This window comes from Lissotriton vulgaris, chromosome 2_1, assembly GCF_964263255.1.
Source record: "Lissotriton vulgaris chromosome 2_1, aLisVul1.2, whole genome shotgun sequence".
Taxonomy (NCBI): Eukaryota; Metazoa; Chordata; class Amphibia; order Caudata; family Salamandridae; genus Lissotriton; species Lissotriton vulgaris.
Window position 1 is genome coordinate 90,695,558 of NC_141687.1, and position 27,396 is coordinate 90,722,953.

At 44.6% G+C, this 27,396-nt stretch overlaps 1 protein-coding gene across 2 annotated transcripts in view; it reads right to left on the bottom strand.

Moving 5' to 3' along the window:
- METTL16 (methyltransferase 16, RNA N6-adenosine) overlaps positions 1 to 27,396 on the bottom strand; it is a 499,291-nt gene that overhangs the window by 450,419 nt on the left and 21,476 nt on the right. For both annotated transcript variants that reach the window (XM_086954516.1, XM_086954515.1), the window contains exon 2: positions 12,264 to 12,394. In XM_086954516.1, coding sequence (XP_086810642.1) covers positions 12,264 to 12,391 — 128 coding nt within the window. In that variant the 5' untranslated portion in view covers positions 12,392 to 12,394. The remainder of the gene's footprint in view (positions 1 to 12,263; positions 12,395 to 27,396) is intronic.

The following is a 27,396-nucleotide window of genomic DNA, read 5'->3' on the forward strand; positions in this document are numbered from 1 at the left end:
CTGACTCTGCCCGGTCACATAACGGGCAGTAGCTCCAATGGTGAAAGGCCCACAGAGAGTCGTTCCCGTGGTAGCCAATCCCCGTGGGCTCTATTATTTTGTCTCTAGAGTCAGCCATTAAGGTTGTTTACCTTTCCATTTGTAATAGAAATGCTTTTCTAAGCATCAGGTACAGATTTGGGTCCACTTCATTCCTTTTTCTTCCTGTCCCTTCCAAGCCAAGTAGTGTTTCCTAGCAATGGGGGTTCCGCTTGGTAACCATATGCACGAGCTCGAATGGACCTAGCTTTAGGCAGCCCAGTCTGTATCTCCTAGTGTTATCGCTGGATCCAAGTCATCTGATCACAAAGGATCCCTCCTATCCTCCTACAGACAAACCGCTCAAATCTATAATCCCTTTGGGCTCTTGTGATGGGGAAAGCAGCTAGTCTTTCTGACAGTCATCCTGGTTGCAGTCTGATGTAATCTGAATTAGCCCATGCTAATTAATCTCACTCTTATATTTCTGCAGCTTCTTAGATCTAAAGAGAGAGGCGCTGCTTGTAATTAACAAGTTGTTGCATTCTGCGTCTCTCCAGACAGTCATCCCTGATACTCCTCTGCTGTGTGAGAACGTCTCTATAATGCTTACCCTAAAAGAAGCAAGATCCAGGAGACTTTCTCCGTTGACGATGACACTACATCCACTGCTCTCTCCTAGGGCTCCTACTTGAGTAAGGCTAGGAAGGCTTCCACTCCATGATGCCATATACCGATTCAATACCGAATCCCTCATCTCCAACTATACAATTCTGTAACGCATGGAAGGTCTTTGTTGAACCTTTCTGGAACAGGAGGGCATAGATACAGACCAGAAGGGTCCACGTAACTAAGCGTTCAATACTAACCAAAAGGCCGGAGAGACCGGTCGCAAATTACAGGTTACCAGAGGACTGTGCTATAGCCACTTGCAGGGCCCAACCAGTCACATACCCGTAACACCAATGTCCAAATATGAAAAAAGAAAGTTTATAACACAGTGAGTATTGTCAAACATCCTTAACTGACGTTTTATAATGGCAACAGTATAAAGGATAACATTATTGCAACCTATCCAGTCAGATCTCGGATTACACCCACTCCCTCTCCACATCTCCAGCAGATCCATCAGATCAAGGACTAGACAACCTCCTGCTACAACCAGCGTAAGCAATGGGACTGAGACTACAGTGAAAGATTACTCAAAAAGCATCTACCTCATCCATCACTCTGCCAAGAGCAGCATTACATAACACGATATCCACACCGTCAGTGGTCATAATGACGTGGAAACACTTCCCATGTAGGCTCAAAGCAAAGAACACACCACCAGCCACACCTCCACCTAATGTAGTACTTGCATCTGTGTAGATGTGGAGAAGTGTGGCACAAGTGGAGAAGTGTGGCTCGATGGTTAGAGCGGCAGACCCTGATGCAGAGGTCTAGCCCGGGACCAGGGTTCAATTCCCTGCCTCGGCGGGTCTTGGGCTAAAAAATTCCACGGACCTGATAATTCTCGCCTCGGTGCCTATTCCAATCATGGAGTCCCACTGTGCAACTCTGGGAAATAGCTTGCTTCATCTCCACAACGGCCCCCGCAACGCTAAGGATGCCTGGCCTCCACCTTGGGGGTGCCCAGGAGTGGACGCCTCACAGGGAAAGCCAGGATGGGTTCCACAGCGGTATTCGTACAAGCGCCTTGAGACCCTTGCGGGTGAGTAGTGCGCTATACAAGTATCAATTTTTTACATTTTTAGATACGCACAACAGTGTCCCGCATAGGCATAGTAAGCCATACACAAATGCTATAGTACAACAGACGATCTCACGTGAAAATAATATTGTTCTTTCGGCATTCTTATATCCTCAAATTGCATGCCATATCAAAAAGCCTCCTCTTATTTTCCTAAAACCCTGCATGAAAAATTGTGCTTGACTTATACAATTGATTGTTTTCCTCTTCTTTCAAGTTACTGTCTCTTTCCCTTCTGTCCTCTAAATGCTTCCACTGTGTAAGTGTAGCTAAGTCAGATGACTGTCTACCTTATTCTCTCTTAGTGTATTTCTGCAATCGCCCATACCCCAGATCTAAGTTCACAACTTCTCCTTCTTGAAACCATCACCTTGAATCCTAAAAAAATGTAGACATACAATATCTATATTTTCACATCACCTTCCACCTGAAATACTTAAATATTCCCTCACTAGTGATCACACCTACCTCCTATTAAGGTAAACGTGCATGGTATGGTTTCACTTAAAGATTAAGACAAATATGAATAACCAACAACAACAAATAACCACTGGAGTAACTACTAACCCTGGGTTCAGAGTAGAGTGCTAGTCAGGACAAAGCTCTTCTGGGTCTCATCAGAGGTAATAAGTGCTATATAAATACAATTAGAAGACAACAGTTGACCTGAGTGATAAACACTGTCCTATTAGACTTAAGTAAGAGGCCTGTGGTTGCAGGTTGCTGCTGTTCTCTTTCTCCACTTGGCTCTTTCTCCCACTGCCAGAGATTTCTCCCACAGCCCGTGTGCAGTTACGGCTTGCATTAGGGACCCCCGCACACACATACACTTGTTTATTCTTCTTGTGTGTGTTTTTTTTCTAACAATAATTCTAGTACATGAAAGTAAAAATGTGCTGCGAGGGAGACAAAATATTTAAGGAACACTGGTGCACAGGGCTACAGTCTTGTGCTTATCGCCGCTTTACGTCACCAAGGTAGGAATGTCACCACTCTCCAGTCTGACGACCACTGCTTTAATGTCTAGTGCTGTTTTAAGTCATATCTAAAGGAGAGCCGCCATGCACCCACATTAATGAACATCCAAAACGTATATCCTGCATGAACAGTTAGCTTGAGAAGACGGGTGCGCTGCGGCAGTCATTGGGACAGGTCTACAGCACTGAGAGAGCATGGGAATCAACCTCTTTTTGAAGCATCGTGAGAAGAACAATTGTTCTTCTCCTGAGTGTGCACTTAGGCAATAGGAGGAAGTAGGGAACAGATGAAGTCCAGGCCAGGGAGAACTGTCAGGATGGTCCTATTTAGAAACAGAGTTCTGCTGCACAAATGCAAAAGAAGTACATTGGCACCCTTGCAAAGAAAACCACTACACCCTACAATTGAGAGCGAGCTAGGTTTTAAAAGTACAAAACATTCTTCAACTGAAGCAGGGTCCGGGGAGGCAGTAGTGGGAACAGATGAGGATAGATAATTTACTAGGGGAAGCCAAAGCAAATCTCGTTTACTTGCTAGGGAGATGGGAGAGAAGTAATTGGTGTCCAAGCGGTGGTTAAAACAAACCACCTTGACTTCCCCTTTGCCTTTTTAGCCCATCATACGTATTTTTCTCTTATTATATTATTGTACATGATAAGCTTGTTTATTTTTCTTCACTAGACATGATTATGCTTGCTGTAAAAATTATCATTGATTTTCTGTTTTTGTAACTCAATTCAGCGATTTTTCTTTATTATGCATTTTTCCTTTGTAATTGCAATTGTTTTTCCCCTTATGATGTATTCTGATCTCATATCCCATTTCCTGTTTCTTCATCCCTCCTCCCTCCCCTCCCCTCCTGATTTCTCTTTCTCTTAAATAAAATCAAACTTAAAAAGTACAAAACATTCTAATATGCATGAGTGTACTTAGAAAGAGGGGTGTGGCATTTATATCATTAATACAGGATGAGACGGGTACAAGATAAGTGGGTCTTGGGGGATTTTTGGAAGGGAAGCCGTTCAGATGAACCCAGAGTCTCTCAGCAGTTCATTCATTACACATGTTCCTTCAGGGATGAAGCTGCACATCCTCCAGGTGGAACCTTACATCTGAGGTTTGGTTTTCTTGTGGTATATCCCAAGTGAGATGGGATTTACTGCTCGCGCCTCTGGAGCCACCTGTGTAGTTTGCTTACTAAAGGAGTAGGCTTCTTGACATAAATGGGAACACAATGTTAAAGGAGGAGGTGAAAAGGGGATTCATTTCTCAATTTTAGTTCCCACAGGAAATTTTGCCAAAGGACAGAGTGAAGATCACTACATGGATTTATGCAAAACATCCATTTAAAGCAGAACTGAAAAACGGCTTGTTTTAATTTGGTGCAAACTTGTTCAGTCGTTTTTGCAATATTCACCTCAAAATAAGATGGCAGGTGGGAATTAGCTGGTTAACACGTTTGTATATCTTGCCGAAAAAGCAGAGTACATGTATTTTCAAATGTGCTCATTTGCTAATAAGTGTGGTGCTGTGTGGTGAATCTGCATAACATTTGACAAAAGCTAGGCAGGATTAGTTTCAATGTTGGGTTAAATTTTGTGTCAGTCTATAAAGGAGAGGGGTGAGAACATTTTCATTTGCTTATAACTTTGGCGCGGTTTCATCAATCTGTGGCAAGTAGTTAACAAGTGATACCGAGTGCACGTATATTAGCTTTCGTTAAGATTCAACGGGGGGGAAAGTTAAGAGGAGGGAGGGGGCAAAGATATTTTTGATTTACAATAACTTTAGCACCATTTGATGGATTTGCACGACATCTGGCATGGACTTCGCACGTTTAAACTTCTTTTGGTACTTTTAGATTTATGCTGATCAGCGTGGGGTTGGCGGGGGTGGGGGGGGGGGTTCAAAATGTTCTTTTTTGCTAACATTGGCACTGTGTGATCTGCACAAAAAGTAGTGGTGGGTGGAGAGTTTTGTGCCAATCCTTCAAGGTGGAGGCACAGTTAAGAGGTGATAAAATTTTCAATGGCTTTTAACTTTAGCGCGGTTTGATGACTCTGCATCAAATGTAGCAGGTAGTTAGTAGGTTACACATAGAGCACGTATTTCAGGTTTTACTTGCAGATTCAACCCAGTGCAAGGCCAATCAAGGGCTGCAGCCAAGCTCCACTGCACACAGCCGCCTGCCAGAAGAGTATATGGCGGGCTGTGTGCAGCAGGCGTTAGGTGGCCGTGGCAGGTAGGACATAGGCTCTAGCCCTGCAGCCAACTCTACCCCTGCAGCGCACAGCCGAAGACCGTGCACAGTGTGGGTTGGGTGCCATGACAAGCTGGGAGCAGGGCCTACTGCACTTGTCCAAAGGGTGCACACAGCAGGGGTTAAAAATGAAGTAAATCGTTAGATAATGACATTCGCTGGAAAAGCACCATTCAAAATTGAATTATGGTTCATGCTCAAACTCGTCAAACAACTGAAATTTTGCAAATATGATTAGCAACATGCACAGGAGTGGCGTGAGTTATGGCCTATGTTGTGTGAGTTGCTAATCGTGGCGAATTCCAGTAGATATCTAAATACACGCTAATTAGAACAACTGTACTAATACATGCACATTTGAACAATAAAACGCTAGAATATTACTGTAGTGCTGTGTACTTGACATGTGAAAAACATTGTTACTGCCTCATAGACTTTATGTTATAATTTCTTTAGGCATGAAACGACTGTGCTAATAATTATGAGGTATAATCAATTTCATTTTACCTTACTGCAAGCATTTAACCCCTTGTATCCTGGTTTTAAGTATCATGTTTTAAAGTAAATACTCCTGGATAACTACCACGGCATAAACAACAAATCACTTGCGCAGGAGCACAGAGTATGTTATTTATTACTATTGTTGAGAGAGGGAAGGGCATCAAGACTCACTTGATGGTTTGCCTTCCGCGAGTCATGGACCCTACCCCACTTAAGAATGGTGAGTGTATATATATATATATATATATATATATATATATATATATATATATATATATATATATATTATATATATATATGATTTAGATATAGATATATGGGGTTTTTTTCACTGAAAAAAACAAAGGTTTGAGTTTAAAATTATTTTTAAAGCGCACATACACCAGCGGTTTCTTGGCGCTACAACTAACAAAGATCTGGGGCCAGAAGACAGGGGAAACTGCAGGGGGTTTAGTCGAAGGACTTCATGAACAGATGGGCCTTGAGGTTTTTCCGAAACTGTGGGTACAGGGTGAGGGTTCGAAGTTCAAGGGGGAGGGAGTTCCAAAGGAGCGGGGCAAGGGTCGCAAATTTCGAGCCTCCCCACTTCTTTCTCCGGTAGCGAGGGATGGTGAGAAGGGACTGGGAGGACGAGCGTAGTTCCCTGGTGGGAACGTAAGGGGTGATCTCAGAAGAGATGAATGCCGGTGCCAAGCCCAGTCGAGCCAGGAAGGTGATGGAGGCGAGCTTAAATTGGACCCGAGCCCGTACAGGGAGCCAGTGTAAAGACTTCAAGAGGGGGGTGGAGTGGTGGAATTTCGGGAGTTTGAAGACCAGGCGGGCCGCCTGGTTTTGGATCTGTTGCAAACGCCGTAAGCTATATGCAGGAATACCTGCATATAGGGCGTTGCCGTAATCCAGGCGGGACACTACCATGGCCAAGATGATAAGTTTGAGAGCGGTAAAGGAAAAGAAACGGGACACCCTGCGTATAGTGCGCAGTGATAAGAAGGAAGAAGAAACCACAGCGCTGACCTGGGAGTGAAGGGTGAGTTGAGAATTGAGTTTTATGCCAAGAGTTTTGACTGAGGTAGAGGGAACAGGAGAAGGGCCAAGAGAGGGGGGCCAGAACAAAGAGGACCAGGGGCTGGATGAACCACCCGTCAACACCAGCTCGGTCTTATCGGGGTTGAGCTTCAAGTGGTTGTGGTTCATCCAGTCCCGGATATGGAGCATGATAGATTGGAAATTTAGAGCAGAAGAGGGGGAAGAGGACAGATTGAAAACAAGCTGGAGGTCATCCGCATAATTAAATACGGCGACCTCCATTTGTTGCAGAGAGAAGATAAGAGGTGCGATATAAAGATTAAACAGAAGGGGGGAAAGGGAAGAGCCTTGGGGGACCCCGCACTGAACTTTCCGGACGTCCGCAGTGAAATCACCCAGGCGGACGGCCTGGGTGCGGTCGCTCAGGAAGGAGGATAGCCAGACCAGAGCGGTACCCCCGATCCCCGCCGCCTTGACACGTGAAAGCAAGATGGTATGATCTACCGTGTCAAAAGCGGCTGAGAGATCGAGGAGCACCAGGGCCTGGGGCTGGTTGGTATCCATACCCTCCCTGAGGTTGTCCAAGACCGACATGACAACGGACTCCGTAGAGTGTGCGGGGCGGAACCCGGCCTGGCGGGGGGCAAGAGCTCCTTGCATCTCCACAAAGGAGCTCAGAGCGCAAGTGACATGGCGCTCGAGCACCTTTGCCAGAAATGGCAAGAGGGAGATGGGGCGGAAATTTGCAGGGATTGAGGGATCCGCACCGGGCTTTTTCAGGATAGAGTGACGTTATAGTTAGGTGAAAATGTCAGTTACAACACACCGTTTTAAATGAACAAAATCACTGAAATTCACCAGGTATAGCTACTAACTCAAGTAACTATAACTCACGCCCCCCGCCGTGCACAATTTTGTCATCAATAATTTCATAGCACATGTTGCAGTGATATGATCAATAATGATATCCCACAAAAGGGCCAGAGGAGATTTAAAGACCTGCACGGGTTGGCTCCCCTACTCGATATATGAATCACAGAAGAAAAGCACGGGTTTATAGAAGCTATTAAAACTGTAGACCTAGTGGAGTATCCCTTTTAAAAGGACTATTTCCCTCATTCTTCGTAGGTGGGATGCTTAATCATTGGGAACCTCTTCGTACGGTGATGCCTAGTCATGGTAAACATGACCCATCTCTGAGAGGGAGGATCTCAGGGATGTTTTTGGGAAAAAGAGGTTCACTAAATACCAGAATGATGAGCTAGGGATGGTGAGGGCAGCAGAGTAAAGTGAAAGTAATAGTTAAAACTAGCTACAGGGTCCGCAAATTCCTTTATTAGTGCATCTCTGGGACAGTATTAAAAACAGGGCATTGCAGGAGAAGATTAAACCTGTTTGTTTTTTTGCTTTGGTTTTTAAAAAAAATTATATAGCGCAAACCCGACCCGAAGATATCAGGTATCAGAGAACTTTACATAAGCACCAGCTTCGTTACAGAGGCACACATTCATTTTTGTTAGGCGTAGGGAGATTAAGTGATTTGCCCAGAATCACAGGATGCTGAGTGGCGTTGCCGAGACTCGAACCCTGTTCCCCAGCTTCGAGGTCGACAGAACATGAACGCTGGTATATTCATGGGATACAACAACTAGACGAGAAGGTGAAATAACATTCCACTTACCCTTCAGGTCAATTCATTAGAATGCATATTACTCCAGCTACAATAGCTGTTGCAGTGTGTCCATGTCAAAAGTGGAGACACAAGGGGGGCTGTGTATTAAAAGATATATTCACTAAGGGAAAATGAAATCCTTCACTTTTGTAAAACTGATTTCTGGTTAAAAGGCAGCTAGGATATCGCAAGCTCTGGTGCATCTTCGTACAATACACAGAGAAAGAAAAGCTGTAGTGGCCAGCGTTCTTACTAAGTTTAAACATTTTTGTAATTTACTGCGGTAATTCAAAGGGAGTAATATTGCCAATATATAAATTGCATAAAGATGGGCCCTGTCAGGGGATAAGGGAGCACACTATGGACACTGAAGTAAATGACATGCTGTGGGATTACATCCGGCGCATGTCCATGAATATTTAACATAGGGAGCAATGTTAGAAGCTGATGTTCAATTGTATTGTACTGTAATTGCATATATATAGCGCTTACTAACCCTGACGAGGAGATCAAAGCACTTTTTCGGAGACTAGCATGCTACTCCAGATCCCATAAAGGTTTAGTGGTGAATTAGTACAGTGAAACTATTAAAGTAATTTGAGTGGTGACTTGTTACTTAACACCAAAGAAGTAGACAATTATGTCACTTGGGCTGTCATGAGCATGCTGGCAATGGCTCCAACTTTCCAAATCTGTAGACCTATCAAAGAGTAAGCGCGTTTGGAAAGAGGTGCATGATCACACGGTACCTGATCACAGAACCACAGAGGGTGGTAGTGCTAGTTCTTGGAGTCTCTTAAGATGGAACCGGATGTGAGCGAATAGCATTTTTGGGTCATTTATTGACATCAGCGAAACAACTGAGTGCCTCTGCATGGAAGCAGACGCTCCTTCCCTGGAAAAGTGGTATTACAGATCACTGTGTGCTCGCAATGGAGAAACTGTCACCTAACAGTCTAGCTGTACCAAGCCTTTTAGATCCATTTGGAGACCAATACAATTTGACACTGCTGATTAAAGACCAATAACACTCGGGGTGATGCATCTGCATTCTTGAGACACATCAAGCTTGTGGTGCTCATGGCCTGGTAGTTTGCGCAGAACATTCACTTAAAATTGGTTGGATACAACCTGTTAGAACTGGGGGTCTCTAGTTGGCAGAGGTAGGTACCACTGTCCAAATAGGGACCCTTGCTTCTAGTCAGGGTAAGGAGGAAACCCTCTGAGATAACCCCTGCTCACCCTTTAGGTAGCTTGGCACGAGCAGTCAAGGCTAATCAGAAGGCAATGTGTAAAGTATTTGTACCAACACACAGTAATACAGTGAAAACACCACAAACTGACTCCACAACAGTTTAGAAAAATAAAAGTATTTAATCTAAACTACACAAGACCAAAATGACAAAAATCCAACAGTTCAAGAATATGATTGCGAAAGAGTTCTTAAGGTTGCAATAAAAATAATCCACTGTTGCGTGAAAACTTCACAGTTGCGTCACATTTAGCCAACAGTACCTTTAGATGAGACAAAGTTCCAAAAGCAGAACCGGATGCGGTAGAACACAAGTGATGCGTTGCTCCTGAGACTTTGGGGAGGCGATGCGACAACCCTGCTGCAGCAGCGGGCGTGTTGCGACGAATCCAGTCTGTATGAGGAGGAAGGCCACTTGTATGGATTCCGGTGCGTAGGTTCCGTAGGAAGTTTGTTCTCACAAAGGCACGATGAGACGATCTAGTGGGGGCTGCGGCGATCTCCGGGGCGACTATGCGCGATCCAGCTGCGATTTCTCTCTCGCAGCTCCTCGATGCGATGGCTCTGCGATGATTTTCGCAGCGATGTGATGCGGTCTGCAAGCAAGCGGTGCGGCGATCTCACCCAGCGACGACAGGCTCAGCGACGACACTCGCAGCGGTGTTAGTCTTCCCGCACCGGTCTGGTGCGTCCTGCAAACGAAGGATGCAACGGCTCTGGCAGCGGCAACAGGCGCTGCGACGATCTCGGCCTTCGTAGCGGCGGGAATTTCCTCGCACTGTCGGGGATGATCTCCGCAGTGAGCGATGAGATAACTTTTCTGTAGCGAAGTCTTTAAATCTTGGTTTCCAGCTTCCCAGCACAGGTACAATTTCCAGATGCACCACACATGGGCCACGCACTCTAGGAAGGACAGAACTCTCAGAGTAGAGCTCAGGGGAAGCTGGGGGTGAAGTCCTTTTGTTCCTGGGACTTCAGAACAGGGAGCCAGCTCTTCTCAGACACTTGGAGATTCCTTCATGCAAGGGGACACAGCACAAAGCAAAGTCCTTCCCCGCTCCTTGGCAGCAAAGCAACAGCAGGGCAATCCAGCAGAGCAACAGCGGGACAATCTTCCTTCTTCAGTTTCAGCTTTCTCCTTGGCAGAGGTACCTTGTTGATTCCAGGATGATCTAATTTTCTGTTGTCAGGGGTCCTGTACTTATACCCCTAAAAGTATTTGTTCCCTTTGTGCAGGAGGGCTCTGAGCCCGGTCTGAACCTGTTCTGGGTGTTCCTTGAGCACTTTGTTTTCGTGGCTTCTCCTTTCCTTTCAGAGTGAGGGGCAGGGTCGTCAGCCGCCCAGCAGGAGGTGGAGCCAGCATTGTGGAAGGCAGGCGCAGCCCTATTCAGGCCCAGGTGCTATCTCCTCCCACCACTCAAGTTGCAAATGCAGTCATTCAGCCTAGGGCTGACTCAGCCAGCCTCCTGGGGAATCCCCAGCCCCTATCACTCTCAAACCAGACAGTCAATACACAAACAGGCCAAGGCACACAGAAAGGTCAGACAAGAGTTTTCTAAAAGTGCTGTTCTCAAACACAGGATTTAAAAACCTTTCCTAAAAGATGTGTTATTAAATTCTGAGTTCAGGGATACCAGACTTTTATGTCCTATCTTGTTCCTATAGGAAGATCTGCTGGTAGCCACTGTAGCCAGCATCCCCATGATAGCCTATGGAGCAAGATAGCCTTGCAGCAGTGAAAAACGAAAATGGCTGTAATTCACTACCAGAGCATGTTACCTGCACAAGTACATGCTCTACCTTTCACATACACTGCACCCTGCCCAAGGTGGTACCTTGGGCCTTCCATAGGGGTGACCAATGTGCACAAAAAGGGACGGGTTAGGCCTGGTCAGTGGGGACACTGACCAGGAGGACATGGCAGTTCACAGACTGCACACAGGCACTGCGGTGGCAGGCCTAAGATACCATTTTAGGGCTACTCATGTGGGTGGCACAATCAGTGCTGCAGGCCCACTAGTAGCATTGGTCATCACCGGCCCTGGCACACCCAGTGCACTTTACTAGGGACTTTGTGGTGATACAAATATGCCAATCATGTATATCCAATCATAATAACCATTTACACAGAGAGCATATGCACTTTGAGCACTTTACCACTGTTGATCAGTGCTAGAGTCCTATTGCCAACAGCTATGGGTCAGAAAAAATAAGGGAGGAAGAAGCAAAAAGTTTGGGGATGACCCTGCAAGAAGGGCCAGTTCCACCACAACCTCACAATACTGGACTGATGGGTGCTTTGGAAAAGAGAGGGCATGGGAGCTGCTCATGTTTTCTTTTGCTTCACAAGCAAGACGAAGAGATGGGTCACAGAGTTGAAATGTTTTAAAATTGGGCTTTTAAGTTTTATCGACTGTTGTGATGTAAAGATTTCACTGTCTGACAGTTGTTTCACATACTGAATCTACATTCCAATAAAATGTGTGTAAGTTAAAATATAACTTTCGCGGAGAGGCATATAACATTGATATTGGATCTAGATCTAAAGCTTTCTAAAATATCTTACAAAAAGCAGTGATATGAACAACAACTATTAAACCATTTGTTATCATGAAAGTAATCAAAATAAGAGTTTCGGCCTCACTTTGAGCACACAGGGTGAGATTCCTACAACCAAATATAAATGTGGTGAGGCTAAAAGACATCTAGCAGGTGACATGATTAGACGTGTAATACGAGGCATGAAAACTGGCCCTGGCCTTCTGATCTTGTGAAAGCATTCTGGTTCTCAGAACTGTCCTACCTGACTTTGCCAGACAGGTTCATTTGCACATGCTGCTTGAATTCAGGATACTTGGAGGCCAAGTGCGCAAAATCTGGAGCTTTGTCCTTGTAGCGGTTTCGTGGATGCATGGATTTATTGAGGGCCATTCTCTGGAAGAAAACAAGAAGGCCAAAAAACAAATGAAGCCATTCCACACAAAGAACACACATTACTGTCTGATATTTGACACAGCTTTATAAATCCATTGAACATTGTAAAAGCAAACACAGGATGGCCCCAGTTCTGGAAAAAAAAAAATCCTCTTGCACTAATTTAAATACTTGATTTATAATATTCTACAAAGGGCAATCAGAAATCCGGCCAACTATATCACAAAATAAAACAAACAAGCATTGCTATTAACTTATCAACATATGTCTTTGTATATTATTGAGGACTGCGGCCACCCGTACAGGATGGGTGGATGCTGCTTTGCTGGGGGGTGAGGGGGGACTGGTGTAATGGGAGACCCACCAGCAAGCCAGGTTCTGCCTCCAGACCCTCTGAAAACAAGTGCAATCTGCCCAAAGTGCTTATTGTACCCACTCAGTGAGGCACTTTACTTTTGTCACCTGGAAAAGCTAACTTACCACACCCATCAAACTTGTAATAATGCTGCAGTGTTAATTTCTGTTTGTGGCCAAACCTGTACTGTGGGAAGTAAGAGGCAAAGGTTCTTTGAATTTAATCTAAATGTCTTGGTTATTTGTGTTGTGTTTTAGTTGGTGGTTGTGTTTTTTTTTAAAGATACATTCACTTCACTTTCCCTACCTGAGTGCAAGGCCTCAGAATGTCAGGTTCACCCCTGTACTCCAGAGGGTAGGTCCCAGAGGAGCCTATCCCCCTCTTGTTCAATTATTCTTCTCAGCTCAATGGGTCGAGTTTGTGTGTACAGGCAAAAAATGGACTGGTTAAGACCATCTTCCTGCAGCGTCTTCCCTGTTTTGGTCTCGAAGGGCCTTAGGCCACATTCTGTCTCTCCCTTATTCACACCAACACCCCACTAGAAGACTGATTCTCTTCCCACTATAGGCTTGGTAGGGCAAATGCCTCTCCTGGGGGTTGCAACTACCCTGCTCCTGGGTAACTGCATAGTCTCTTAAATCCCTGATTTTGTGGGGAAAACCATGGTTCTCTTGGCTGACATCTTTATCTCACAAACCGGACGCCTCTTTCTAGGATAGCATCAACGCCCCTCCTTGATGATTCCACACTCCATAAATGTGCCGGGGTGAGTACTTTGGGAAGCTCCATCTTTTTGTACCAACATCGCTCTTGAAGGTTTATAATCGAATTCCTCCTTCTAGCAATGTGGGGGGCTGCCTCCGGGATTAAGCCTCCGTCGCTCTTGGATTAGTTTAACGAATTGCTGCTGTTTTTGTGGGAAGCTGTGTTTTCCTGAGACTGTACCCATATCACACCTAGGTATACCCATAATTTACAAAATCTCTAGCATGGGAAAGTGTAAAGTTGTGTTTTCCTGGGACGGCACATTCACTGCACCCCTAAAATCCTCATCCCTCTGTGGTTTTGTCTTCCTGACCCTCTTAACCACCCCTATGATAGCCCTTAACAGAAGAAACTTACATATCTCATCCCGGAAAGCTCATCTTCTGAGACATTTCCCTGGCAGATTCCTATTTTCGCCTCTTCTTCCTTACTAATACTTCCTTGACCCAAATGACCCCCTTTTAAGTCCCATCACTATTCCCCCTTTTACCTTCAAACCAACCTGATGTTTCTTATGTTTATATGTGAGGACCCCTTGGAGGATCACTCCGCAACCGGAGACTAACCAACGGGAGGACAGAGAGAATATTGGCTAGCCTCCTTACGGCACCCAGCCAGAAATACATTGGCTTCCTGCTTCCGATGGCTTTGGGTGCAGGAAAATACACCCAAGAGTAGCAAGCTAACGGATTATGGTCAGGGCCCAAACACCACATGCAGATGCACCAAGTATGCTGATAAACTTCAGTTGTTATTTTGAGAAATTCAGTACATAAGAGAGAGCCGTCTTGTGTTGGTATTACACAAAAAAACATGAACAGTCCCCAGCATGCAAGGCAATGCAGTATGTAAGCTTTTGTGTTCACTTCCTTGGTGTGGCGCCAGCTATTATTTGAGGAAAGTACCCATATCCACCCTGGTGCTTCTGGATATTCATAAAGTGAGGAACCTGTAGGAACAAATATCTATCAGAAGGCTCATCTTTAAGGCTCTTGTCAATTCCAAGCAGTGGTTGGTTCACAGGAGAGGGAGGGCACTCCATAGTAGAGTAAGTTACAGCTAAATGCACTTGATGTCTGCACAAACTTTAGTTTGTGTATCCAAAGCTAGCTCCACTGGCTCCCAATAAACAAATGCACACATTTCAAACGCCTCACACACATTCAAGGCACTACACATCCTAGGCCTCACCTACCTAAACAGTTGCATCTCCTTCCACTAACCATCAAGACACCTCGGCTCCACAGGACTTCTACTCACACATATCCCACATATAAAAAGAACCATATCAAGAGGAAAGCTGATCTCTTACATTGCTCCAAAAGTGTGGAATGGCCTCCGACTCCACAGCAAGTACTGGCTTTTTATATTACCGCCCTACGTAGGCAGGGCTAGCCACACACACCTGCTCCGCGGCAGCATACCCTCGCAGGTGATAGTGCACTTCACAAATACAAATAGGATTGGCTTGGACTATGAGGACAACTCCTCATCAAGAATACTGAGGTTTCTGATTTTGTTTTTAATCCTTGTGAGTGGTGGTATTGAGAAAGTAGAAAGCCACTTGAAAGGAGATGTTGGCTACAATATCAGTGCTCTCTTCTTTGAAGCACATGAAGTTCGCATGACTAGCTGACGTGTTTTTAAGCTGAGTATTGTTGGTGTATATGTGGAGGTTTAACAGGTACCACTTGAATAAAGCAGATATGGTAGAAATTTCCCTTAAGGCAATCTTACTTACTTATGTTAAAAGAATTGCACTAACCCAATTGAAACTAGATGACAGGGGTTGGAGTGGAAATGACAGATCTAGAAACTCAGGGCCAGTCCTCAAGAAAAACCCTGGTTTAACACGAAGAGGTGGGTGTGAGTTGTCCAGGACGGGGCAGCGGAGTGCTGGAAAGGGTGGAATGGAAGGATTTCTAAAGCCAAGGTTTACCAGGTTTCCAGGATAGCAATCAGTGGCGGAAGGGGAGGAAAGGGGAAATGAAAATATCATTAATACATTGAAGAGACCACAGCAAATTAGAACTTATTTATTAGTGTGTATACTTGACAACAAATGAGGTAAAATGGCCTTCCAGGTGATGAAAAAAGCTTTAAGCAGAAGGAATCACCCCACAAAAGCCTGTTTACACTCCATCCCATGAACTCCATCACAAGAACCAAAGATATGACGGGATTATTGAAGCAAATTGTTTGAAATGGATAAAACAAATGAAAGTATCAATGCACTACATTGTCATTACCTTCACATCCACTTAGACATCAGCAGACTCCCTGCAGGCGAAATTACAAGCAAATTCAGCCACTGCTTCATAATATATTGAAGATTTTAATTGAAGGTGTTTTTCCTCCAAGTGAGAAATGGAGTGTTCCTCTATATATCCGGAAGTTTTATGTTATAACAGTGATGCCAACCCAAGATGACGAACTGTGTTTACATTACGATTCTTCTTTATTGTTAAACAAATATGTGATTATCAACATTCACTAGACTTATTCATGAAGAAGAGACATGTTCACAGCTATTTTCACTTTCTTGCAGTATTTATTGTGTAGTTTAAATTAAAAATCAATACACTAAATAGAAGATAAATAATCAAATAAATACTAATTAAAAGAAATATGCATCAATCAGCTAGCGGAGAAAAAATTCACTAGCAAATAAGATTGTTTTTTAAACTTTCAAATTCACCATGATCGAACTAAATTATTTCAACTGGTTAGGTCGAGCATGGGCAGAGCATGCGCTGCTCTCTGAGGTATGCTGTATTCGAGTATAGACTTGAAGCTCCTCCAACTCTACACCCATATTTTTCATTGCCTTGTGTCATTGTCCTTTGTAAATGCTGATTTCCTATTCGTTAATTGTCTTGCAAGTCCCTCCTTAGTATCGCCTCATCTTAATTTGTAACCTCCGAAGAGGACTGGCCTTTTTACTTCTTTTGTTACATGATTTGTCTTATTTAGTCTGTAAGCACTATTTTCTTTAAAGAGTTTCTCCAACTGCAACCATGACATGCTTTCCTGCAACATTCAGCGTGCCATGAACGCTTTGACTTTCCAAGCAGCCAGGAACAATGGTGGCCACTTCTTTCAAATGAAATAGGTCTCACATTAACAAGAGTTTGAGCTATTGGCATTGTAAATGACAATGCCTTTGATTTATGTGTTAATTATCAAAACAGATAAATAAAAGGCATTGTCATTTACAATGGCAATAGCTTAAACGTTCGCAAATGGGAGGCCTATTGCACTGCAAATGTTTGTTTTTTTAGATGCAAACCGATCAGTGCAAGAAATGTAGTAGTATACACAATTTTATTTTTGCCTCCAGCAAAACAATACATTATTGCATCTTTAAGTGTTCTTGTATCCGCTTCTCGGAAAAGTGGTTTTGTGTACTTGTTCTGCAAATCCTGTTAAAGATAAACAAAGAATATAGTGTGTCGTTTCTGAAGAAGAACCACAGAAGCAAAGCTGTCTAGTCTTATCAGTAAGATTATACCAAAACATAGAAGGGGGATGTAAGCATAAGAAGGCCTTCTTTATCCATGAATCAGAGTTAGTGTCTATATAAGTTTGCCTTCCATTTGTAAATGTCTCATACTCATAATGGAAATTCTTATATTTGGTTGCAGCAAACATGTTGCTCTCATGTGATGCTGAGGTTCCTAGTCATCTTGAGAAGCACTGCTACGGTAGCTAAGGAAGGCAGATGATAACTATTGAGTAAATAGTCTAAAGAAGTTCTAGTGGCCACCACTCGGATTCTTGGATGTCATTTCAAATCTTCTCTAATAAAGACAATCACATAAGTAATTGATTATATTAATAGGATTTGAACCAGCTAAATAACAGAGCAAATTCAAATCTAAACCGAGGATATGGTGCAGAGGGTCTTAAATTAAAGGTTTGCCGGATAATTTTAATAAAATGGTGTTTACTGCCTCAATCATTTATTCATAAAAAGCTAATGCCCTTATAAAATAACTGGGCACCTTTTCACAGTTGCATAGTAGGGCCAATTGTTCCTCCTCCATATAAACGTGCTAAGCAAGCAATAGCTTGAGCTGTTGGTATCGGTCTATTCATAACCCATTCTTTATGAAGGGACAAATTCAATTTTTAGTTCATGTAACTCCTAAATAAGTATATACCATTACTTGCTCTATTTCCACATCCAGTTGCCAATTAGAAGCAAGATTTTGATTTACCAAACAACATTATTTTTGTTTCACAGTAATTGATGGATAACCTGTTCTATGTGGTGTATTCTCCCATACATTGTAATTGTCCTTGAACACCAATATCGGTGGAAGAAATAAAGACAAGGGCATCAGCACATATTAAATGAGAATAACATTTTTTAGATTTGGGTGGATCGCCATCATCTTCATTGAGGATGAAGTTAAGTTGGCAATGTGGGTTGACCATTTATGTCGACCTTAGATTACGAGGAAGATGGGATGAACTAAGATTGGCTTCGGATTGCATACTGGGAATTACGTACCGCAATAAGGGCATTAATCTAACCCTTGCTAATTTCTATAACGCTATCACTCCTGGACAACCCCTCTTATGTTTAATTGATTTGGGGGCTCGGCTGGCAGGAATGAAGGGGCATCAAGGTCCCAGCTAGTATTAGCGGGGGACTTCAATTGTCATCCGTGCTCTTTTTAAGAATGAATGGGGGGGGAACTGGTCGGCCTGCCCAATGGTAGAGGGGTGGCACTTGAATCATAAAAGGGATGGAGGAGCGCTGAACAAGGTCTTAGGAAGACATGCACTTACACACACCATGGATCTGATTGGCGGGGAGGGAAACAGTATGGTTACCCCAACCTTCAAAGGTAGGGGAAAGGATTCTATAATTGATTTTATTTTTGTTACAATCACATTAAAGTGTCAAGTCACAAGGTTCAAGATAGAGGTCAGCATTTTTAGTGACCATAACCCGTTGCTCCTATGTATTAGAGACACAAACTCGGTAAACCAACTATGCCGAAGGGAATCCGGAGGTATAATTAAAGCCATTGAGATTAAGGTGGGTCAACATTGACAGCGAAGCATTTTACAGAACCTTACTGACACAGGATGAATCCGATTTCCGGAAGTGTTGATGCACTTACACACACCATGGATCTGATTGGCGGGGAGGGAAACAGTATGGTTACCCCAACCTTCAAAGGTAGGGGAAAGGATTCTATAATTGATTTTATTTTTGTTACAATCACATTAAAGTGTCAAGTCACAAGGTTCAAGATAGAGGTCAGCATTTTTAGTGACCATAACCCGTTGCTCCTATGTATTAGAGACACAAACTCGGTAAACCAACTATGCCGAAGGGAATCCGGAGGTATAATTAAAGCCATTGAGATTAAGGTGGGTCAACATTGACAGCGAAGCATTTTACAGAACCTTACTGACACAGGATGAATCCGATTTCCGGAAGTGTTTGGACCTAGAAGTCGAGGGGGTAGACCTGATCAGGATATTGGAGGGCGCCGCCCAACAAATTGATGGTTTACTTAAGAGTAGGAAGATTAATAGGGACTATAGTAACCCCGGGTGGTTTGACCATGACTGCACCCTCGCCCTGAGGGAATTGAAGTCAGCTCTGAAATGTGTACCCAAAGATGGGATGAAGGTGTCGAGTTGTAGGGCACGGACATTGAAATGCCGTAAGACCGCACTGCAGAATCAGGCATGGGAAAACCTGAGAGAAGCAGCCGAGACAAAGGACTCGACTGCGTTTTGGAAAGTCATCAATGAACCATGTTTTCAGGATTCAAATAAACCCAAGTTGGCCTGTCATATTCTCCCAGAAACCTGGTTCGAGCACTATCAGGGCCTTTATAACTATGGTAGTACTGCTAGTCTGATCATAGTAGAACCGGAAAGTGTGAGTCCATCGCAGATTATATTTTCCCTAGGAGAGATAAAGGCGGGTATTGAGGGGCTGACGCGTAATAAGGCACCGGGCCCTGATGGGATTCCCCAGACCTCTTCTTGAGCCAGAAAGAACTCTGGGCGCCCATACTCACCAGGGTAATAAACACTGCAGTGGAGACAACGATGCCAGCGTCCTGGTCTACGGCCACAATAGTCCCCATATTTAAAAAAGGGAATAGAAATAGCCCATATTGTTACCGGCCCATTTCACTTATTGATGTTACCATGAAAGTTTTAGGTAGGGCCATTCTTAACAGATTGCTGGATTGGGGCGGAGGAACATGAGATTATTACGGACACCCAGTATGGATTTAGGCATGGCCGCTCCACTACAGATCAGTGTCTCAATTTATATCTCCTGGCAGCCAAGTCCTCTGTGGCCAGTGAGGGGGACAGTGTACTTGGCTTTCATAGATCTTACGGCGGCATTTGATCGAGTAAATCGGAAGAAATTGTGGGAATTATTGGGGGCTTTGGGAGTCGACCCAGGATTGGTAAATATACTAAGAGCACTGCACCAGAATACCTCTGCACAGGTCAGATATGATGAGGAGTGAAATGTCACTGACCGTTTCCAGTGTTCAAGGGGAGTGAGGCAGGGGTATATCCTGGCCCCTTCCTATTTACTCTCTACATAAAAGGCTTAGCTCAGGCGCTGGTAGCCTTATGGGTGGACTGCCCACAGATAGGAAGGAGAGGGATTCCAGTGTTATTGTATGCGGATGGCGCAGTGCTTTTGGCTCTCACTGCGCGTGGATTGCAGCGCCTTATAGACGGCTTTGTCCAGTTTATGGATAGTCTAGACTTGTCACCGAACCTTACCAAATCATATGTTATGGAGATAGGGAAAGGACCAACTAGGAAAACTAAGTACACAATAGGCACACATGGACTGGAGAAGGTCAAGTCATTTTCATATTTGGGGATCCTATTTGATAGTCGACTTAGCTTTAAACCCCTTGCAGAGGAGAAATGTCATACACTAATTAACTCCACAGGGGCAACTATGAATTTTGCAAAGAGGTTAGGTCGATGGTCCCCCGAGCAAATTTTGAAACTTTACAGTTCTGTAAGCTGTGCCAAAGTCTTATATGGTAGCGAGATTTGGGGCTTTATAGACCCACATAAGTTACAAACAGAAGAAAATAAATACTTGAGGCGGGTATTGAAAGTCCCCCAGAGTACACCTTCTTATGTTGTTCATGAGGAACTGGGCATAGTCCATCTGTGTGACAGGTTGCAGTGGAAACCCCTTGCATGCTGGATCAAAACATGGACAGAGGCGACGTTAAGCCAGCAGATAATATTGGACTGCATGTCCCGGGCCAAGGGCCATAATATTCCGTGGCTCAAATATGTTAAGGAAAACCTGATGGCCATGGGTCATGTTGAATATTTTATACACCCACCAAAATTCTTATCTAAGGACAAGGGCCCCATTAAGTTAGAATTTTTAAATAGAGCAATATCTAATAGGGAAGACAGGGAGCTGATTAAGTTATCAGTGAGAACTCACCAGCTAACAAAGTCATGTTTGGGCTTGGAACCTTATCTGTACCTTATTTATAATCCCCAGGACAGATCTTTTATGACCTGTGTAGCATCGCGCTACAAATAACCACAGACACTGGTTAAAGTTCTACTGGAGCTTTATTCTACACATCCAGCATACACCCTGTCCCTACTCTAACTGTCCTCTTCCTGTGTCCACTCCTCCCCTTCCTCTAGCCCCCTAGCTCCAACCCACACCCAGCTACTAGAATGCACTCCAATACTACATCTCCCCCCTTGTTAACAAAATGAACTTAGCGTCTAACATATTTAGAGTTCCTGGGTCAGCCATACGAGTCCGTGGGCTGTTCGTTTGAGATATGTAGACGCATCTCAGCTTGCGTTGTGTGGCTCCTGCCTCCTCGACGAGAGCATCTTTTATTACAAGAGTGCATCTTTGCACTTGCACGACTTCTCGTGTGATGTGCATATGTTCAGATTCATGGTGGTTTTTACTCAACTTCTGAGTGATCCACTCACCTTCAGTGTCTGAGGTGCCTATGGAGAGCTCAGTTTGATATCTGCAGTCTGTCCTCCTTTGTGACCCTTGTTCAAGTGACGCTCGGCCTCTTTTCTGAGGGGATGTTGTCGAACAGGTGAACCCTGGGACCGGCTGGGTATTTGTGTGTTCCGTTCTCATCCGATGATGACCTGTCTCTCTTGGCAGGTCTGGCTTCCCTTGCAGATCGACTGGTTGGTCCATTTTTATCTGGGTGCTAATGGCCACGATATCTATTTTCCTTTTATAGGACCTTCGTGTCAACCTCGCTGCCCCTATCCGGGGTGACGGTGTAGTATTTGTGTCTTGATGCACCTGTGATTGATATGACAGGTTGTCTGGTGGAGTGATCGAGTGTGCATTGACGTTGGTGTGAGACGTGTCGCTTGGTTCTCTGATGTGTTCGGGTGCTTGGCGCCGTGGCCGTTGTCGGGACCATGACTCCGTCGACTCAAAGGATCGGACCGACATGCTTTCGGAATCAGAGGAGTTCTCCGTCAGTTCCCTCTGAGAATGTTCCTTTGAGAATGTCTTAACGGGTGGTCTTCGGAACTGGGTAGTCCGTGACGAGCTGCTTTGCACACCAGAGCTGTCTTTGAGGTGTTTCTCCGGGCATCTTTCTCGAGGTGTCTTTGTTGTCAATTCACTGGAGGGGTTGTTCGATAACCACGTACTTATGTCTTGAGTTTGATCCCAGGGTATTTCAGTTCTGTCTCTCTCGCATGATGAGAATGACTTCCTCTCAGTTTCTTCATTTGTTTGAGTGTCATGCACGCATTTGTCCTCCTCCTTTCGTTGTCTGGATGAATCAGTCCATCTTGTGCGGTCCACTTCCTCTTCACCCTTGTTTGGTGTACTGACATCTGTGTTACCAGTGTGGTGTGTTTTCCTGTTTGACGTCTCCTCGGACTCGTCTCTCGCCCAGTGAGATGCTAGTGTGTGGTCGTGTATCGATTTCCAGTGTTGACTTGATTGGTTCAGTCTTCTATGTTTTGCCTTTCTTGCGCGTTTGTTGGACAGACTGTCATTTGGTCCTTGGTGCGACCTGAACCACTTGATCCTTTCTCTGCTTCAGAACTGTTTGCACCATCTGTTGACTGACTTCTGGAGATTGAATAACTCCTTGAGGTTATATCAGTGTCACTATCGCAATCCGAACTCATCCTGGTCTTTCGGGTTGGTGACTGAGTAGTTCATGACGCTTTGTCTCTTCTTTTGTCTTGGCTCTGATCTGCCTTCATCTTCCCTTTTTTTGGTTCTGTTTGATATGTCTTTTACTTCGACCCGCACTCAGACCTCGGCCCCTCTGATAATTCTCCTTGGCGACCACTGCCCCTGAAGGATCTTGCGCTTCGTGTCTGCACTTGAACAGCCTTCAATTATCCGAAGTCGAACGGCTTCTTCATTTGTAAAGGTATTGAAGTGGCAGCTGGGTACTAGGCTCTGCAATCGGGCGATGAATTTTGGCAATGGTTCTCCTGGTTCCTGCCGTGCTGTGGTGAAGGCGATGAGAGCATGATCCACGTCTACCAGTGCATGGAAATGGGTACGTAGCTTCTTTTGGAGTCTCTCATAGGTCTCTGTGTCCTTTTCAGGGAATGTTCTGACTAAACTTCGACCCTCATGGCCTACCAGCTGGAGGAGTAGTGTCAGACATTTTCTATCTCTTCGTTCACCGATCGCGTCAAGGAAATCGTCCAATGATTCCAGCCACCGGTTCCATTTGGGGCCCAAACTCTGAACGTCAGTCTGGGTCACTGGGGGCGGTACTTCAAGGCAGGGATTGGGCCGATGAGTTTCTGTAATAACCATGATACAAAATCGTATTGCACACCTTTTTGTCTCAATCCCTTCTTCTTTTTATGAACCCAATGTTTATCTCATGCGTGCTCACCGTTGACGTGCTAAGCCCACAACAACAAATGTAGAATTAAACTCATCAAAACTTGGGGCAACTTTTGCCTCAACATCAGTGGCGACAGCTTTTTTTGAATATGCAGTTGCATCCATTTCTTTAACTTTTCCATTTTTTCAAAACTTTTTTCATCCTGTTCATCCTCTACTTATTATCAATTTCGTTCTTTTAACACCTCCAGCAAGAATCTGCAATTTTCTGGGTTTCTCATGTTACAGCGGGCCATCCGAACCTCTATCCAATAACACGTACTGAGGCAAAGTTCATTAAAAAGCAGTTTATTTAACCCAATGCATTTCAGACCCCACAGGTCCTTCGTCAGGGGTAACTGTAAAATCAATCAAACATACTTATCAGTAAATGCACGAGTATATACTAATTAAATTTCAAGAATTTCTTAAATCAGCATCATGTATTGCACTAATCACCGCAAGTTGTCAAGCTATCGTATTCACGATTAACCTCCCTTTCTTTGTGGCTCCATTCTCCCCTACCCCTTTCTATCTTCCTTCATAACCCACTGTCCCACCGTGAATGTCCTCCCTCCTTGTTCCAACCATTCTCCCATGAACCCTTCGCAGTCGAGCAGCTGAAACCCTGTGCTCAGGAAATTTTCACCTCTCACTGTGGCAATTCTAGTTAACCAACCAACACCCCCACTCTCCCCGTTGACGACAGTATTTACAGTTCCCACTCTCCCTCCTGCGTATATAAACTGGATCGAAATTCCTTTAACAAATCAAACCCTCTTCAAACCCTCGTCTTCCAACACTCCCTCTCAATTTCCACATCGCCTACCTGCTACTCCATCTCTATTCTCACTTCCCCGGCATGGATCGTAGGATGAACAGGATGAAAAAGAAGTTTTGAAAAAATGGAAAAGTTAAAGAAATGGATGCAACTGCATATTCAAAAAAAGCTGTCGCCACTTTCTGTAATCACCGCCATGAGGAAGGAAAGTTTCCGTCTGCTACCGTCGCAGGCTTGTTCACTTTGCTTCCTGCCTTATTTGCTGACCACCTTTGGCCGAGATCCTTGGTCTGGTTGTTTCCTCAGAGGTTGATGAGCTTCGCAACTGCCTCGATCTACGCTCGTTAATGAAGCTTGGATTTCTTGAGTTCCGAATGCCCACCACTTAGCTACACTATGCGTGACTCGTGGCTCGCTTTCTTTAGAGTTGTATGGTAGCTGCGGGTGGTTGGTGACTCTTCCGCGATGGTGCCTGGCACATTTGACATCCAGTTCACTCATGTGTCTTTTCTGGATTCGTGTAGGTTATCCAATCTCTTCGTTGATGAGAGAGGGCTTCCTTGACATTCCTCCACTCGTGCTTCTGGATCATTTATTTTCTTAACTCCCGTTACTTTTAATTGTTCGTCTTCACGTGGTGCTGAACGTTTGCTTTGGCGCTTGTCTTTGCTCGTGCTCGTTACATTCGGGGATCTGTACTTGCTTGTGCTCGCGGACTTCGGAGCTTGTGGTCATCCGTGCTTGCTTATGTTCAGTGCAGTCTTCGCTTGTTTCCGGCACTGGCTTGTGCTTGGCGCGCTGTGAACCGTGTATGTGCCAGTGCTCGTTGCTAACAGTTATTTTTGTTCATTCCCTTTCTTGCCACTTGTATCAGTGCTTGTTCGTGTTCACCGTTTGCTTTGCTTGTCTCTGGCATTTGCTGGTGCTTATTTCATCTGGCTGATGCGTATTCTTTCATTACGTTTGCCACTGCTTGTTCACTTGCGTTTGTCAATGCTTGCTCTGTTTCAGGTACCAGTGCTTGTCTTATTTCCGTTGCACATGCTTGTTTTGCTTCCTTTACCAAGGCTTGCTTGCTTGATACTTGTCTTGTATTTGCTAATGCTTGTTTGATTATTTCTCGTTGTTGCCAATGCTTGTTTGCTCGTTTCTTGCCTCTGCCAATGCTTTTCTTGCATTTACCAATGCTTGATTGCATGTCTCTTGTCTTCGCCAGTGCTTGTTTGGTCTTCGCCAATGCTTGTTTGCTTGTCTCTTGCCTACACCAATGCTTGTTCCATTACAGGTGCCAATGCTTGGTTTCATCAACTGGAGGTTGCCTGACTCCAAAATGGCCGCTTCTAGTTCTCACATAGGGGAATGTCTGTGGCTGCCTGACTCAAAGATGGCCGCCGGGCTTAAAATCTCGTGTCTCCCGAGATTTGGATCCCCCTATTGAATTTCAGCTATCGGGTACTGGCAGGCTTCAGGCACTCACCGGGCGGGCATGGAGGTCCACGCTGAATGCTGGGGTCTTTGCTCCTCTCAGCTCTCGCTCGCTCAGGATCTCCTCACATCAGGTAGGACCGGGGTGGGCTCCCGACGTCTTGCTGCTCTAGCTGCCGCAATCACGCTGCGACACGATGCCAAAGCTCACGCATCGGGCGTAAGATTTCCGATGCCAGCTGCTTTGGAAGCTCCGGTTCCACCGTGCTTGGCTGCACTCACCGCCGGACTTCTTTGGGACCACGTCCTTCACTCGAGGCGATGCTACTGCACTTCTTGGGGCACTGGACAGAGTCGGAGTGGGCTCCCGACCTCTGTTTTCTTCTCACACGCCGGATCATACGCATCCAGCGGGGTCACGTTTCGGCGCAAACTGCTCTTTCCCTTCGAGCGTTCCAGCGCTTGCTGCTGCGCCCCCTTTCAAGCGTTTCAGCGCTTGTTACTACGGCTCCCTCTTCACTCCCTGACCACAACTGGAGGGACAGGGTCACCGGCTGCTGGCCTCTCTCTTGGGCGGCAGGTCCACTCGGCGGCGTTTTCTTTCCTACGGCGCCAAAACGGGACAGGGCACTCTTGTGGGGTTCGGTGGGCTGTATTTATGCCCATCCCACTCTCGTCGCCAGTTGTAGCATCGCGCTACAAATAACCACAGACACTGGTTAAAGTTCTACTGGAGCTTTATTCTACACATCCAGCATACACCCTGTCCCTACTCTAACTGTCCTCTTCCTGTGTCCACTCCTCCCCTTCCTCTAGCCCCCTAGCTCCGCCCACACCCAGCTACTAGAATGCACTCCAATACTACAACCTGTTTCAGGCTAAACTTGTTACACCATATGTTGGCAGTTCCAGCAGGGTATATAACGCACCTGGAGACGAAGGGTCCTTGCGGCTGCGACCAACGGTCTCCGCAGGACAAGCTTCATTTTGTCTTAATATGCCCCTTTTCTGCTTACCCTAGGCGATTATTTTCAAAAGATATTTTAAGAAACGCTATGTTTAAACAAGCCACGGTGGCCCTATTGTTTTTTAAATTGTCTGCAGAGCCTCTAACGCTTTTCTGTACAATACATTTTCTAAGATTGGCAATGAAACTTAGAACCAGCAGAGGGGAGGAATAAAGGTCTGTGTGTTTTAATATCTGTCATTCTGAGAAAGGAAGAGTATCCCTCAGGTATTTACAATTGTTTATCCGTGTCGTGATTCTGTAATTGCTCATTGTACTATATTTTGGAGGAATTATTTATATTTTAGGACATTCTATGGTTGCTCTATGAAATGAACCTTGTGTTTAATCAATTATACTTCATGTATTATTGGTAATTGATTTTTAGCATGGTTTTTAAAAATGTTTGAGATACCTTTTTAACATTGTACTTTTATGGTATTGTTTTATGCCGAATAAAGTAATTTTGAATTGAATTGAAGTTGGCAATGTAAAGAGCAAACAAAAGAGGTGCCAATATACAACCCTGTTAGAGTCTTGAACTTGGTGTTAGTCTGTGGCCCTTGGTTAAACTGACTTGTTTCCAGGTGTTCGTATGGAATTCTATCAATAAATGTAAATTTGAACGATCATCGTCCCGTAGGGAGTGCTTTGACCAGAGTTTATGTCCAATAACCATCCTGAAGGGAGCTGAAAAAGCCACAAAACAAACAGACTATTTCCTATTAAATCTATTGTATGGGAGACTAAAGTATTTAAACAAATATATTGTCCATGG